The 16634-nt window shown below is 40.9% G+C and overlaps 1 protein-coding gene across 1 annotated transcript in view; it reads left to right on the top strand.

Moving 5' to 3' along the window:
* ada2b (adenosine deaminase 2b) overlaps positions 1-14687 on the top strand; it is a 34711-nt gene extending 20024 nt beyond the window's left edge. Inside the window, exons 7-10 of the mRNA XM_084330370.1 lie at positions 4224-4332; positions 12113-12270; positions 12999-13201; positions 14560-14687. Coding sequence (XP_084186496.1) covers positions 4224-4332; positions 12113-12270; positions 12999-13201; positions 14560-14647 — 558 coding nt within the window. The 3' untranslated portion in view covers positions 14648-14687. The remainder of the gene's footprint in view (positions 1-4223; positions 4333-12112; positions 12271-12998; positions 13202-14559) is intronic.
* Positions 14688-16634: the final 1947 nt, after the last annotated feature.

The raw sequence follows: 16634 nt of genomic DNA, 5'->3' as shown, positions 1-16634 counted from the left end.
ACGCCTTAAAATATAGGAAAAAATCTGGAAATGCCATGCCACCATCTGCTTTATTTCTCTGTGCGGTGGATCTTTTTATACGTGGTGGTTTGTTATTCCAAATAAATTTGTATGTGGAGGAGTGTAATCTTTTCCAGTAACCCTCTGGAGGGGGTAACGGTAGCATTGAACAGAAGAAGTTGATTTTAGGTAGTACATCCATCTTAACTATTGATATCCGTGCTTGTACTGTGTTCTTAAGTTTTGCCCATCTATCGAGGTCGTCTTTGATTTTGTTTTGGATTTTTGTGTAGTTGTGCTTCACCGTTTGTCTTATGGTAGGGAATATTTCCACTCCCAAGCATCTGAAATGTTTTACCATCGGTATCTGTCCTGGGAGGGTTGTATCTTTTTTTGCAGGGGTGTTAAGTGGAAGGAAAGCCGACTTCGGCCAATTTATCTTAAATCCCGATAAATCACCAAAGTCCTCAATCAACTTGAGCAGATGAGGCAATGTGGTGTTGGGGTTTTTCATGAACAATATTACATCGTCCGCATATAAACAAATTTTTTGTTGTGTGCCCTTGATTACGATAGGTTCTATGGATTGGGATTGTCTTATATATTGTGCTAACGGCTCTAATGATAGATTGAACAGACCGGGACTAAGAGGACAACCCTGTCTGGCAGAGCGTGATACCGGAAATATTTCAGAGATGATTGTGCCTGTTATAATCATGGCCGATGGGTCTTTGTATAATACTTTAATCATATCGATGAATCCTTTTCCTAACCCCATCCTTTCTAGCACTGCCCACAGATACGACCATTCCAGCCTGTCAAAGGCCTTCATAGCATCCAGGGACAGCATCGCCTTAGGTATGGTGTCCTCTTTGTCGGCATCAAGTACGTGCAGTATACGTCTTGTGTTCTCAGTGATCAGGCGGCCTCCTATGAAGCCAGTTTGGTCCGGGTGAACTAAAGACGTCATATGCTTTTGTAATCTGATGGCTAATACCTTAGAGTACAGTTTGATATCTGTTCCGAGGAGGCTTACAGGTCTATAACTACCGCACTCGTTGGGGTCTTTGTCTTTTTTAAGGAGGACTGTTATGAGTGCAATATTGTCGGTTTTATGGAAGTTCCCCTCCTTGACTGAGTATAAGATCATATTTAGTAATAAGGGGCCAATTATGTCCCAACAAGAAAGGTACATTTCTGATGGGAAACCGTCTCTTCCTGGAGCCTTACCACTTTTCATTGCGGTTATGGCCATCTTGAGTTCCTCTAGTGTGATCGGTATTTCTAACTGTTTAGCGTCATCCTCTGAAAGTTTAGGGAGAATAATTTGATTAAGATATGTGTCCATTTTGTTTTGATCGAAGGTCATTTCTGATTTATATAAATCGGAGTAGAATACTTTGAATGTATCGTTTATTTTTACCGGATCTGTTACAAGTACTTGTTGTGCTCTAATGGTAGTTATATCTGCAAATGTTGCATTAATTCTTAATCGCATGGCTAATAGGTGGCTGGGTTTGGAACCATGGGAGTACTGCTGTTGTCTTGTGCTGCGTATTTGTATTTCCGATTGTTGTCTGTATATGTCATTGATCTCTATTTTTAGTACGTTAACTTGATTTAGGTAAGGCATGACAATTGAAGCTTATTTTTGGTCTTTATTTTTAGTTTATCTCATTTAAATTTTTATTTATTTATTTTTTACGGGTAAGTGGCCAAGCCACAGTCGACATTCTACTTATGGTAGAATTTAGAGTGTTAGATCCTATGGTATACATAGGAATGTTAAGGACAATTGGATCATTCTGGGATATCCGGTGGTGCAAGGGAGAGAGTCATACGCAAAGGTTGTGTTCATGGAACACAATCCTGTACGACTCTCGGTGGGAGGGAAGGGTAGGGGATTTTTATTTATATATATGTATGTTTTTAAGCTCGGCTCTCAACGGGACCTCACTAGTGGGATGTATATCTAGTATTGCCTCGCACTCTAGAAGCATTACCAAAAATTACAATGCAACATGTATAGACTATGGCTAGTTTGAATATAATGATATGGAACACCGGGGGAATAAATAACCAACTTAAACGCAAAAGCGTGCTCACACTGATGAAAAAAGAACATGTGGACATTGCTCTGCTAAGCGAAACACACATTCTAGGGAAAGACATAGGTAAATTAGCGGACAACATATACCATAATATCAGTCACTCCTCTATTGGTACGAGAACTCGGGGTGTAGCAATAGTCGTTAAACGTAAGTTGAATATTGTACTAAAGGGAGTATGGTCTGATGTAGAAGGTCGGATAACTATAGCTAAGATTGAACATAAGAACAGGAAAATAGCGTTGATAGCGGTATACGCCCCAAATTTGTACGAAGAAGATTTCTTCACTACACTAACCAATGCAATGTTAGACATTCCCGATTACTCATTTATAATAGGAGCGGATTTTAATGCCATCTGGAACCCAAGGATAGACAAATCTTACCTCGCCTTTTCCAGCGAACAAAAGAATTCATCGAAGGCATTAAAGGATTGGTCAAAGATTACAGGTGTAAAGGACTTATGGCGGTTACTTAATCCCACGACCCGAAAGTACTCTTGTCGATCTGCGAGACATAAGACACTATCCAGAATAGATTATGTCTTTGCATCACAGAGACTATTTGATAATTATGAAGTGGAAATGATACCCAACGCACTATCAGATCACTGTTATTTACTCCTTAAAGGTACATTTGGTATACTATCCTCCCGAGCCCCAAGATGGCGATTTAACTCGTTGCTGCTTAACAACAAGGAATTCATTACACAACTCAAAGAAGCTCTTATAGTATTCCAACGGGAGAATGCAAACTCGGTGCAAGACCCCAGAATAATATGGATGTCGGTAAAGGGAATGATCAAAGACTTCACGGATAGCTTTTCCTCCAAAATGCGCAAGAATCAAAACACAAAACTGGATGAGCTGGAAACGCTTTACTCAACGTTATTTAATTCTCTGAAATACAACAACTCAACTCGACTAAAGGGTTAACCTTCTGTAGTGTGGTAGTGAAAGGGTTAACTGTCTCTAGTGTGGTAGTGAAAGGGTTAACCTTCTGTAATGTGGTAGTGAAAGGGTTAACCGTCTGTAGTGTGGTAGTGAAAGGGTTAACCTTCTGTAGTGTGGTAGTGAAAGGGTTCACCTGCTGTCGTGTGGTGGTGAAAGGGTTAACCTTCTGTAGTGTGGTAGTGAAAGGGTTAACCGTCTGTAGTGTGGTAGTGAAAGGGTTAACCTTCTGTAGTGTGGTAGTGAAAGGGTTCACCTTCTGTGGTGTGGTAGTGAAAGGGTTAACCGTCTGTAGTGTGGTAGTGAAAGGGTTAACCTTCTGTAGTGTGGTAGTGAAAGGGTTCGCCTGCTGTCGTGTGGTAGTGAAAGGGTTAACCTTCTGTAGTGTGGTAGTGAAAGGGTTAACCGTCTGTAGTGTGGTAGTGAAAGGGTTAACCTTCTGTAGTGTGGTAGTGAAAGGGTTCACCTTCTGTAGTGTGGTAGTGAAAGGGTTAACCTTCTGTAGTGTGGTAGTGAAAGGGTTCACCTTCTGTGGTGTGGTAGTGAAAGGGTTAACCGTCTGTAGTGTGGTAGTGAAAGGGTTAACCGTCTGTAGTGTGGTAGTGAAAGGGTTAACCTTCTGTAGTGTGGTAGTGAAAGGGTCAACTGTCTGTAGTGTGGCAGTGAAAGGGTTAACCTTCTGTCGTGTGGCAGTGAAAGCGTTAACCTTCTGTATTGTCGCAAGTGAAAGGGTTAACCCTTTGGTAGTGTGGTGGTAGTGAAAGGGTTAACCCTTTGGTAGTGTGGTGGTAGTGAAAGGGTTAACCTTTGGTAGTGTGGTGGTAGTGAAAGGGTTAACCTTTGGTAGTGTGGTGGTAGTGAAAGGGTTAACCCTTTGGTAGTGTGGTGGTAGTGAAAGGGTTAACCTTTGGTAGTGTGGTGGTAGTGAAAGGGTTAACCGTCTGTAGTGTGGTGGTAGTGAAAGGGTTAAGACCAACCTAGCTGTAAGCAGTGATACCAGGGGCCAAGCAATTGCCCCGTTCCGAAACAGAGACTACACTAGTTAGACAAAAGACGAACATCTTGCATATATCACACGAATAAAATAAACACTCACAATAATTTATTGCTGTTCATCACCACACTGTACAGAGTTGTTTGACTCATTAAACATTGTGTTTTGAAGGTTGGCAGGGAGGACAGTGGGAGGACTCTGTGGTTTTTTAGGGAGGCACTCTCACTACCGTCTGAGCTCGGGGCAACACTGCCTTACTTCTTTCATGCAGGGGAGACAGGTGAGTGGGTGTCCATGTTCTAAAATATCAAATACATAGTTATTATTACATCATATGATGAAACCTGTAGCAGAACAGGGGGATGGGGCACGCGTATGGTAATTGTGTTACTGCTGTTTGCCTTTGTATGCCCTCTTGATGTATAGGCCACTATATCTGCAGCACACCTCTACATGTGTAGTATGTATATATAACACTATATCTGCACACCTCTACATGTGTGTGTATATATAACACTATATCTGCACACCTCTACATGTGTGTGTATGTATATATAACACTATATCTGCACACCTCTACATGTGTGTGTATGTATATATAACACTATATCTGCACACCTCTACATGTGTATGTATATATAATACTATATCTGCACACCTCTACATGTGTAGTATGTATATATAACACTATATCTGCACACCTCTACATGTGTGTGTATATATAACACTATATCTGCACACCTCTACATGTGTGTGTATATATAACACTATATCTGCACACCTCTACATGTGTGTGTATATATAACACTATATCTGCACACCTCTACATGTGTGTGTATATATAACACTATATCTGCACACCTCTACATGTGTGTGTATATATAACACTATATCTGCACACCTCTACATGTGTGTGTATATATAACACTATATCTGCACACCTCTACATGTGTATGTATATATAACACTATATCTGCACACCTCTACATGTGTGTGTATATATAACACTATATCTGCACACCTCTACATGTGTGTGTATATATAACACTATATCTGCACACCTCTACATGTGTGTGTATATATAACACTATATCTGCACACCTCTACATGTGTATGTATATAACACTATATCTGCACACCTCTACATGTGTATGTATATATAACACTATATCTGCACACCTCTACATGTGTATGTATATATAACACTATATCTGCACACCTCTACATGTGTATGTATATATAACACTATATCTGCACACCTCTACATGTGTGTGTATATATAACACTATATCTGCACACCTCTACATGTGTGTGTATATATAACACTATATCTGCACACCTCTACATGTGTGTGTATATATAACACTATATCTGCACACCTCTACATGTGTGTGTATATATAACACTATATCTGCACACCTCTACATGTGTATGTATATATAACACTATATCTGCACACCTCTACATGTGTGTATGTATATATAACACTATATCTGCACACCTCTACATGTGTGTATGTATATATAACACTATATCTGCACACCTCTACATGTGTGTAGTATGTATATATAACACTATATCTGCACACCTCTACATGTGTGTATGTATATATAACACTATATCTGCACACCTCTACATGTGTATGTATATATAACACTATATCTGCACACATCTACATGTGTGTATGTATATATAACACTATATCTGCACACCTCTACATGTGTGTAGTATGTATATATAACACTATATCTGCACACCTCTACATGTGTGTGTATATATAACACTATATCTGCACACCTCTACATGTGTGTGTATATATAACACTATATCTGCACACCTCTACATGTGTGTGTATATATAACACTATATCTGCACACCTCTACATGTGTGTGTATATATAACACTATATCTGCACACCTCTACATGTGTGTATGTATATATAACACTATATCTGCACACCTCTACATGTGTAGTATGTATATATAACACTATATCTGCACACACCTCTACATGTGTGTGTATATATAACACTATATCTGCACACCTCTACATGTGTGTGTATATATAACACTATATCTGCACACCTCTACATGTGTATGTATATATAACACTATATCTGCACACCTCTACATGTGTGTGTATATATAACACTATATCTGCACACCTCTACATGTGTGTGTATATATAACACTATATCTGCACACCTCTACATGTGTATGTATATATAACACTATATCTGCACACCTCTACATGTGTGTGTATATATAACACTATATCTGCACACCTCTACATGTGTATGTATATATAACACTATATCTGCACACCTCTACATGTGTATGTATATATAACACTATATCTGCACACCTCTACATGTGTGTGTATATATAACACTATATCTGCACACCTCTACATGTGTGTGTATATATAACACTATATCTGCACACCTCTACATGTGTATGTATATATAACACTATATCTGCACACCTCTACATGTGTGTATATATAACACTATATCCGCACACACCTCTACGTGTATGTATATAACACTATATCTGCACACCTCTACATGTGTATGTATATAACACTATATCTGCACACCTCTACATGTGTATGTATATATAACACTATATCTGCACACCTCTACATGTGTAGTATGTATATATAACACTATATCTGCACACACCTCTACGTGTATGTATATAACACTATATCTGCACACCTCTACATGTGTAGTATGTATATATACCACTATATCTGCAGCACACCTCTACATGTGTATGTATATATACCACTACATTTTCACACCTCTACTACATGTGTATGTATATATAACACTATATATTTGTACACCTCTACATGTGTATGTATATATACCACTATAAATTGCACACCTCTACACGAGTATGTATATATAACACTATATATGTAGCCCTCTACATGTATATATAACACTATATATGTAGCCCTCTACATGTGTATGTATAACACTATATATTTGCACACATGTGTATGTATATATACCACTATATTTGCACACCTCTACATGTGTATGTATAACACTATATATTTGCACACCTCTACATGTGTATGTATATATAACACTATATATTTGCACACCTCTACATGTGTATGTATATATAACACTATATATGTAGCCCTCTACATGTGTATGTATATATACCACTATATTTGCACACCTCTACATGTGTATGTATATATAACACTATATATGTAGCCCTCTACATGTGTATGTATATATAACACTATATATTTGCACACCTTTACATGTGTATGTATATATAACACTATATATGTAGCCCTCTACATGTGTATGTATATATAACACTATATATGTAGCCCTCTACATGTGTATGTATATATAACACTATATATTTGCACACCTCTACATGTGTATGTATATATACCACTATATTTGCACACCTCTACATGTGTATGTATATATAACACTATATATGTAGCCCTCTACATGTGTATGTGTATATAACACTATATATTTGCACACCTCTACATGTGTATGTATATATAACACTATATATGTAGCCCTCTACATGTGTATGTATATAACACTATATATTTGCACACCTCTACATGTGTATGTATATATAACACTATATATGTAGCCCTCTACATGTGTATCAGTGGCAGCTGCTGACCAAATTTCTTGGTGAAGCACAAAATTATTATATTATATTATATATTAAATTATATTTTTTAAACATCCCCAACGCTGCAACACCCCCATTCCTCCCAGGTGTCAGGCTCCTCATTCGCTTCCATTCATTATGGGGACCATGTTTAAATATCATACTTCTGAAGTATAAACAAACTATACTGCTGTGACGATTTCAATAAAACAGACCATTCTGAGTCAATGGTACAGCAAAACTGTACATTGGAATATCTAACATGTATTTACCACCTTCCTCTGCACGAGGCCACAAATGAGTTTTATGTAACACAAGGACAATGAATGAATGAATGAATGAAAACTTTATTTAACAGGGAGAGGGAGAGGGAGAGGAGAGGAGAGGAGGAGTGTTGGGGACACAAGATCCCAATGCATTGTCCCGTGGGATTATGCCCCCCCCCCCCCTCCCCGCGGCGATATTAATATTTGATTAGAAACGCAAGCAAGGCTTGCCGCGGGCGACTCATGTGGTCCTTGGGGGCTACCTGGTGCCCGCGGGAACCGTGTTGGTGTATTACAAACGCAAGGCCACAGCGGGCAAATTAATTCATAATCACTGTAAAATATATATATATTTTAAATCCACTCACCACACAACAGCCAAAGCAGTGACCGATCTCATCTTCCATTGAATATTGCAGCTTCTCCATCGTGACAAGTCCGACTCGAGTCGAGACACGTTCTTTTATCCCATGGAAAGTGTAAACAATAGACCTATCTCAAACCCTGCCCTCTTTTCTTGATCCTCCTTTGTTTGTCCGAGGTAAGCGACAGTTGTGATTGGAGGATCAAGAAAAGAGGGCAGGGTTTGAGATAGGTCTATTGACCACCTCACCACTTCCGGTATTTTGAGCTCATGGGAGGTTCGGGGGGGAAGGCAGCGCATTCATTTGATTCCCTCGCGCTCTCGCCCCCCTCCTCCTCACAAGCTCCATGTAACGCGGAAGTGCAGTGGTCTATGCCATGTCGCGCAGCTCCTCTCTGATTGAGTCTCAGACCGTTGAGGGCTGTCAATCATTCAACCCGCGTTCGTGAGTAGCGTGCGCAAAGTTGCACGGGCGGGGCTTAGATGACTCAAATAGCCTATTTTGATTGGATAATAGAATAAAAAGATCAACCCGTGCAGGGAAAGTTGCACTTGAGTGATTGACAGCTCGCATTACAGCAGTTATGTGAGCACTGCAGGCCTGATCAGAGAGCTCAGAGAGCTTGGCCATTTTTGAAGGAAAAATAAATTCACTGGCATTTTTTTACAGAGGAAAACATTTCTAATACAAATTAAAAAATAATAATAATAATTAAAAAAAAAAAATATATATATATATATATATATATATATATATATATATATATATTAGGGATGTCCGATATTATCGACCGACCAATATTATCGGCCGATATCGGCAGTAAAATGTGATATCGGAAAATATCGGTATTGGTTTAAAAAAAAGAAAAAAACAATAACAATATTTGTTATATATATATCCAGTGAAATTATTAGTTACCTGAAATTATTCAGTTTTTTGGGGGGGGGGGGGGAAACCCTGCATATATCGGTATCGGTTGATATCGGTTGATATCGGTATCGGAAATTAAGAGTTGGACAATATCGGAATATCGGTATCGGTAAAAAAGCCAATATCGAGCATCCCTAATATATATATATATATATATATATATATATATATATATATATATATATGTAAATTACTAATAATTATGAGTGAATTTGTGTTTCATGTGTTGTCATGGAATAACCTCCACTGATGTGTATGTATATAACACTATATATGTAGCCCTGTGTATGTACTATACTGCTATACCAGTACTGCCCTACAAAAAAGCAAGCAGGTAGGGCAGCACAGGGCCAACTAGAAGCCCCAGGTTGTGTTTGTTTGTTTCTACAGTTAACACTTTGAACTTACAGTGCTAAAAAACTAAAACAAGTCAAATAAATTTTTATGTGAGATTCTTAAAAAAACACACCAACTTTTTGGGAAATTAAGCTTATTTGCCATCTACCCTGGAGTTAGACAAGCAGATACATACCCTTTTCTTCTCTGTGCATGCAGTAGGCTCGGTTACACATAGGGTGTTTTCGTTTCGTTTCGTTTTCAAGCTTTTCCAGGTCGCAACGTAGTGGCAGCCGAGTTAGACATTCGTTTTGCAACCTGAGCACAGTGATGTAGTACAATGCCAAAGCAGTAGGTGGCAGTAGGTGGCGAACATGAAGGCAATTTTCAACCAATCAGAACTTGAATGTGCCAATACACTTCCTGCAAAAAAAGTCAACAAGCCGCCATCTTTAAATGCCTCCGTGAGATATTTAGCCAATGTACCACTTATTTTTCAGCAAAGAAAGTGCAATAAACAAAACGGATACATTCACTGTGTGTTCTGCCTCTCATTTGTTGATGAAACAAAACTAACATCAACACAATTGACCACCAAGAGCGGAGTTTAGTCTCATCTGCGCCGATTTTGTTAGCTTACATGCTAACGTGAATGGAATATGTCAGTATAACAGTATAGCATTGTGGCTAGCAGCTAACGTTAGCTCACGTTAGTTAGCCAGCCAGCACTAACTGATGATATCAGGGGGGTTGGGTAGTAGTAGGAGTGGGGGACACTACAACTGTACAAGCAAAACTGTACATTGGAATATTGACAAGACCATACTTGGTAATTTTTACTGTAGATTGGAGGGGGTTGTGTTAGGACATTTACAGGGGCCAGTTTCGAATTGCAGTCTCCCGTAGGTGTTTTTTGAGAGTGTTTTTGAAAGTGGGTAGTGATTCACATTCCTTTACAGCTTTGGGTAGGGTGTTCCACATTGATGTGGCATAATTGCGAAACGTGTTTAGTCCCTTGTTTGAGCCAAATCTGGGTTTAACATGATTTGTGGAGCTCCCTCTGGTGTTGTGATCGTGGTATTCACTGACCTTTGGGAAGTATTTTGACATGTACATGGGTACCTTGTAGACCAGGCCCATTGCAAGTTGCTGTACTCTGTCGTCTACTCTAAGCCACCCTAGGTTGTCAAAGTGGGCAGGGGTGAGGTGGGTTCTAGGAGTAAGGTCAAGCAGTAGTCTGACCAGTTTGTTTTGCGATGTTTGTAATTTTGTTTTTAGCGCCTTTGAGGTGCTTTGGTACCATGAGGTGCAAGCATAGTCGTAGTACCCTTGAATGAGTGCTCCTGCCAGAGTCTTCAGGGTATTCTTGTTTACCAGTGAGGAGATCCGGTACAAGAATCGAGTTCGTTGGTTAACTTTTTTTATTACATTGGATGCCATTTTGTCACAGGAAAGATTTGCCTCTAGGATGGAACCCAGGTAGGTAATATCTTCTTTCCTTGTGACAATATTGTCACCCACTGTAACTGAGAAGCCGTCGGTCTTGCTGAGTTTGTTATTTGAACCGAAGAGAATGGACTCTGTTTTGCCCATGTGTAATGATAGTTTGTTATCAGCAAGCCATATGCAGATTTTGCCTAGTTCTGAGCTGAGGGTTTTTTCAACCTGTAACTTGTTCTTGTCAGAGACCAGCGGGACTTTGTTGTAGCTTGGACTGACAACTGACAACTTGACAACAAATTTTGGGACAGCTCTGTCGTCACCGGATGTTGGTGAGGGCACGCAGATGTCGGTATCTACTGCGCATGGGCGTTGAGCAACAGCGGCTCCGTGCAGATTACACGACACGTTGTCGGCGAGTTTTGGCGAGTATCCAAAACGAAAACACCTTTTCAGCGTTCCCGCTAGGGTAACGCGTTTTCCTGCCAAAACGGCATTTCTATTTAACTGGGACAGCAAACGTATTCATTCAGCAACAAAACAAAAACTAAAACGCCTAGTCTAACCATGGCCTTAGGGAACAGCCGCACCGTTAGCCTAGCTTAGCGTCATTCACTGGAAGTAGGTGTGCCAGTGTAGCCTAGTTCCCAACAGTCACGAAATACACTCCAAATACAACTCCAAAACGTTCCTGTAAAACATGTTGTGACCTGTGTATTTACCACGTGGAGAGGGGGAAAAAAGAAAAGAATTTGACATTTTGTTTTCTAAGCAGATTATACTCTGAACAATTTTTTGCCGAACCACTGCTGCCTGGGCGTAGTGATTTCATCACCTCAAAAGCCCAGTTTTCAAAAAATCTTTTGCTTGTCATCTGTCTAACTCCAGGGTAAATAAGCGAATTTCCCAAAAAGTCGCTGTGTTCCTTTGACCCAGTCGCTGTGACCCAGACGATGACTCCAAAGTACCCACACTGTTATGGAACCATCATCACTGAGATAATTGCAGTGTTTCTTGTATTATTGACCGCATGCCGTGTGTGTTTCGCACACATACAGATGAGGAAGGCACGGCTGTGGATGAGAATATTCTAGATGCCCTCCTGTTCAACGCCACGCGCATCGGGCACGGCTACGCCCTGGCACGCCACCCGCTGGCCAAGGAGCTCTCCAGGAAGAGAGAGGTGGCCGTGGAGCTGTGCCCCGTCTCAAACCAGGTCATCTAACCGGCATCAGTAGAGGCCTACATTACAACATATATTACATAATACCACCATACTACTACAAATAATACACTTTATTTATATTGCTCCCTTAGAACAGTCGTTACAATGTGCTTTACAAATTAAACAAATAATATTCAACCGATGAACTGTTCCAGGTGTGTTTGTACGCGTATGTGCACACACTGGCAGTGTTTCTGAGTGTGAATGTGTGTGACATGAATATCACCATGAGTCTCTCTCTCTCTCTTCCCTCTCCCTTCCCCCTCTCACGCTCCCTCTCTTCCTCTTCTCCCTCTCTCTCTCTTCCCTCTCTCACTCTCTCTCTTCCCTCTATCTCCTCCCTTCCCTCTATCTCCTCCCTCTCTCTTCCTTCCCCTTTCTTCTCTCTCTCTCTCTTCACTCTCTCTCTTCCCTTTCTCTTTCTCTCTTCCCCCTTTCTCTCTCTCTCTCTCTCTCGCTCTCTCTCTTCCCTCTCTATCTCCTCCCTTCCCTCTATCTCTTCCCTCTCTCCTTCTCCCCCCTCTCTTCACTCTCTCTCTCTTCCCTTTCTCTCCCTCCCCCCTCTCTCTCTATCTCCCCCCCTCTCTCTCTCCCTCTCTCTGTGTCTCTCTCTCTTTTATCTCTCTCCCCCCCCTCTCTCTCCCTCCCTCCCTCCCCCCCCTCTCTCTCTCCCCCCCTCTCCCTCCCTCCCTCCCCCCCCCCCCCCTCTCTCTCCTCAGGTGTTGAAGCTGGTAGCAGACCTGAGGAACCACCCAGCCGCAGTGCTGATGTCTGAAGGGCATCCTCTGGTTATCAGCTCTGACGACCCCTCTATGTTTGGCACCTCTGGCCTCTCCTACGACTTCTATCAAGCATTTGTCGGCATCGGAGGGTTAAGAGCAAACCTGGGCACTCTCAAAGAATTAGCAGTCAACTCTATCAGGTGGGAGTTGGAATTGATTCCTTGCTATAAATTAAAACCCCAATCTGGATTTTCTTTTTTACCATGTGAGGTAGATTTACATACATTCTTCAAGTTAGATTTTGTAGATGGGAAATAAGCTTTTTCAACCTTTCTAAACACATTGTAAATCAGAATATTTGGTCTGTTTTAGTCCAGAGTCTAACAAGACATTTACAGCCACAAAATACAGCAAATATAATAACACATAATATTATTATAATAAAAAATAATGATCCACGGTGAAGTGTTAGTCCTTGTATCAGGAGCTCAGCCAATCAGCTGTTCTTTATTTTTGATCGTAGGGCCACCCATTCGTTATCTCCGCTGAGTCAGTCCCGCCTGTTTGTTTTCTGTGAGTGAACGAGACGTCTTGAAAAGTAATGACCAGATTGACATGAAATGTACATATCCATGACCCCAAGAGGAAGAAACAGATTCATTTTGGTGCCCCCCCCCCCCCCATGACCTTTCCTATAGTGCCACCATCAAGCCAAATTGTAGAAATTAGCATATGGTCACAATATTTACTGTGAATATTTATGACCCATAGAGGGAGGAACATGTTGTTGTGGAATATTTTAAATCAGCCATGACAGTGAACTGTTTAGAAATTCAGATGAGTCAAATTGTATATAAAAATAGAACATAGTTTATTATCTGTTTCCATGGTCACAGAAAGAGTATGATCAGTTTACAATCAGAGACAAATGTGTACGCACAAAGCGTATGCCCAGAAAGTGACAAAGAGCTCTGGTCAGACTTACCATTAAGTACAAAGTTGACATGACGTCAAAAGATGACAAATTAATAACAGATCTGACAAGAAAGGTAAACAAAAATGCCCTAGTGAGAAAATTAAAACAAAAGATGGGTCTAGACCGGGGCTTTGTTGTCTCACACAAGAACTGGAGACAAGGCCAAATGTCATATCTGCTGGCCCTTTGGCTGTTGATTTAAGAAACACTGTCAGACTGCCCTAGTGTCTGAGCTGTATACAGAGAATATGTATTTAACACAGATCTATGGACATGATCATATTTTCCTATCACAATGTTCATTTTGACTCTGACCCTGTGACTTTTCCTCTAGCGACACAATAAGATTTATAGCCTGGGTCTGTTGAGATTGGCAATATCAGCAACTCTTGTTTCTGTCATATACCCAGTAAAATGTTGCATGCAAAAGAAACTGCAAACTTACTCCTGGGCACTTTACGGAATGCATTAATCTAGTTTCCGTTTGGGAATAAGCCCTTAAAGCAAAATATGCTTCAAAGCAAATATATGAGAAAGTCTGAGTCATGTTTGTGGTTTTAATCCATCCCCCCTCTGTCACAGGTACAGCTCCCTGCCCCCTCGTCTCAAAGAGAAAGGCCTGTCTCTGTGGCTGAAGAAGTGGGATCTGTTTGTCTCTAATAATTCATGACGTCACGTCACAAAACAAAGGGACCTGTTGTTCATGTTGGACAGTGTTGTCATCCTTTACTTTTTCAACCAAAGCTATTAAAGGTCATCATCACTCATCATCACTCGTTCTTGGGAAAAAATAAATCTGTAAAAATGTATTATGAAAATGCATGATTTACTATACAAATCAATAATCCAAAAATGGGTTTCTTTAACGTTTTTGTGTTTATTAAACAAAACAAAGATTAAGCACACAGCTCAATAGCAGTTCACATGTTGTCTTTTAAATGTGAGTACATTTGTGTTTGTTATACAAATGATGTGCCATGTAAAAGTAAGTGCACAGAAAATCTCCTCTGACCATATTTATTCTCAAACAATCAATAAGATTACCTATTATTGGCGGCTGGGTGGCGCAGCGGACATTGCGCTCGTCACCAACGCAAGAGACACCGGGTTCGACTCTGGCTGTCTGCGTTGCGTCCGGCTTGGGCCGGCCGTCATACTAACTAAATTGGCGGGTGGAAGTCGATGGTAATCGGGTGGTAATCTGGACGTTGTGGACAGCGACTCCTACAGGTCGGTTGGGGTATGCCTGCACAGCAGAGACAGGAGAATAGCGGGGGTAGTGTGAGCCTCCCACACGTTACACCTCGCCAATGAGAGTCCGCGCTGGCAGGTGAAAAGATGCGACAGGCTGGCTCCTCGTGTACCGGAGGGGACACGTGATGCTAGGCTTCTATCCTCCCTACGACCGACCTGTGGGGGGCATATGCGAGCAACGTTCAAGACAGGGGAGAATTGGAAACAGCGAAATTGGGATGTGGAAAAATAGAAAATAAGGAGAAAAAGTGGATAAAAAATAAAGACTGTTGCGGTATGAGAATTGTATGGACTTATTTTGGAAAATATGTTCAAAAAGGTGTTAAATTGTAAATAAATATTTTCTAATTATTATTCACATAGGGGAGAACGGGGGCGTTGTCACATGGGTAGGTTGTCACATTAATTATATTTGGCCACCAGAGGGTCCTGACTCCTGTCTCCCATACTTTGGTATTTAAATGTCCAGAATTGGGGTCAGAGTTCACCTACATTGCCATCTTTGGAGTGAAACAGCTGAATTTGAGGTGAGAGGACTTTGTGTTTTTCACGTCCATTTGTAAATATTCCGCTCCTCAGTATTTTTCTTCTAGGCTTTTACACAATTGGTTTATAATGAAACAATTATTACCCTTAAAAAGTGTGAAGGGAGGGGCGGCTAGGTGGTGTAGTGGGCAAGGCACTCGCCACCAATGTGGAGACGCTGGGTTCGCGTGTTCGAATCCAGCTCTCCACATTGTTTTCAGTTTAGCTGGTCGTCCGCAGTAATACACATTGGCCGTATTACGGGGAGGGAAACTGAAGGGTGGGGATCGGGCGTTGTGGACAGCGACTCCTACAGGTCGGTTGGTGCGCCTGCGCAGTAGAATCAGGAAGTGTCGGGGGCAGCGTGAGCCTCCCACGCGTTACTCCTCGCCACTGAGAGATCGAGCTGCGCAGGTGAAAAGATGCTACTGCTGTTACCTCAAGTACCGGAGGGGACTTGTGCTATGTATGACTTAGTCCACATTGCAGCCGGCTTGTGGGAGGCAAGAAACAGCGTTCGTGACAGGGGAGGGTTGAATTGGATAATACGAAATTGGGATGGGAGAAAATATAGAAAATGGGAGAAAAAGTGGATCAAAAAATAAAAAAAAAGTGTGAAGGGATAGCTATATGCAAAATCTGCATATGGCTCGCCGATAACAAACTATCATTACACATGGGCAAAACAGAGTCCATTATCTTCGGTTCAAATAACAAACTCAGCAAGACCGACAGCTTCTCAGTTACAGTGGGTGACAATATTGTCACAAGGAAAGATGAAATTACCTACCTGGGTTCCATCCTAGAGGCTAATCTTTCCTGTGACAAAATGGCATCCAATGTAATAAAAAAAGTCAACCAACGAACTCGATTCTTGT

Source organism: Notolepis coatsorum (assembly GCF_963971535.1).
Source record: "Notolepis coatsorum genome assembly, chromosome: 15".
Classification (NCBI taxonomy): Eukaryota; Metazoa; Chordata; class Actinopteri; order Aulopiformes; family Paralepididae; genus Notolepis; species Notolepis coatsorum.
The sequence above is the reverse complement of the archived record's forward strand: the minus strand, read 5'-3'. Positions and strand labels throughout refer to the sequence as shown.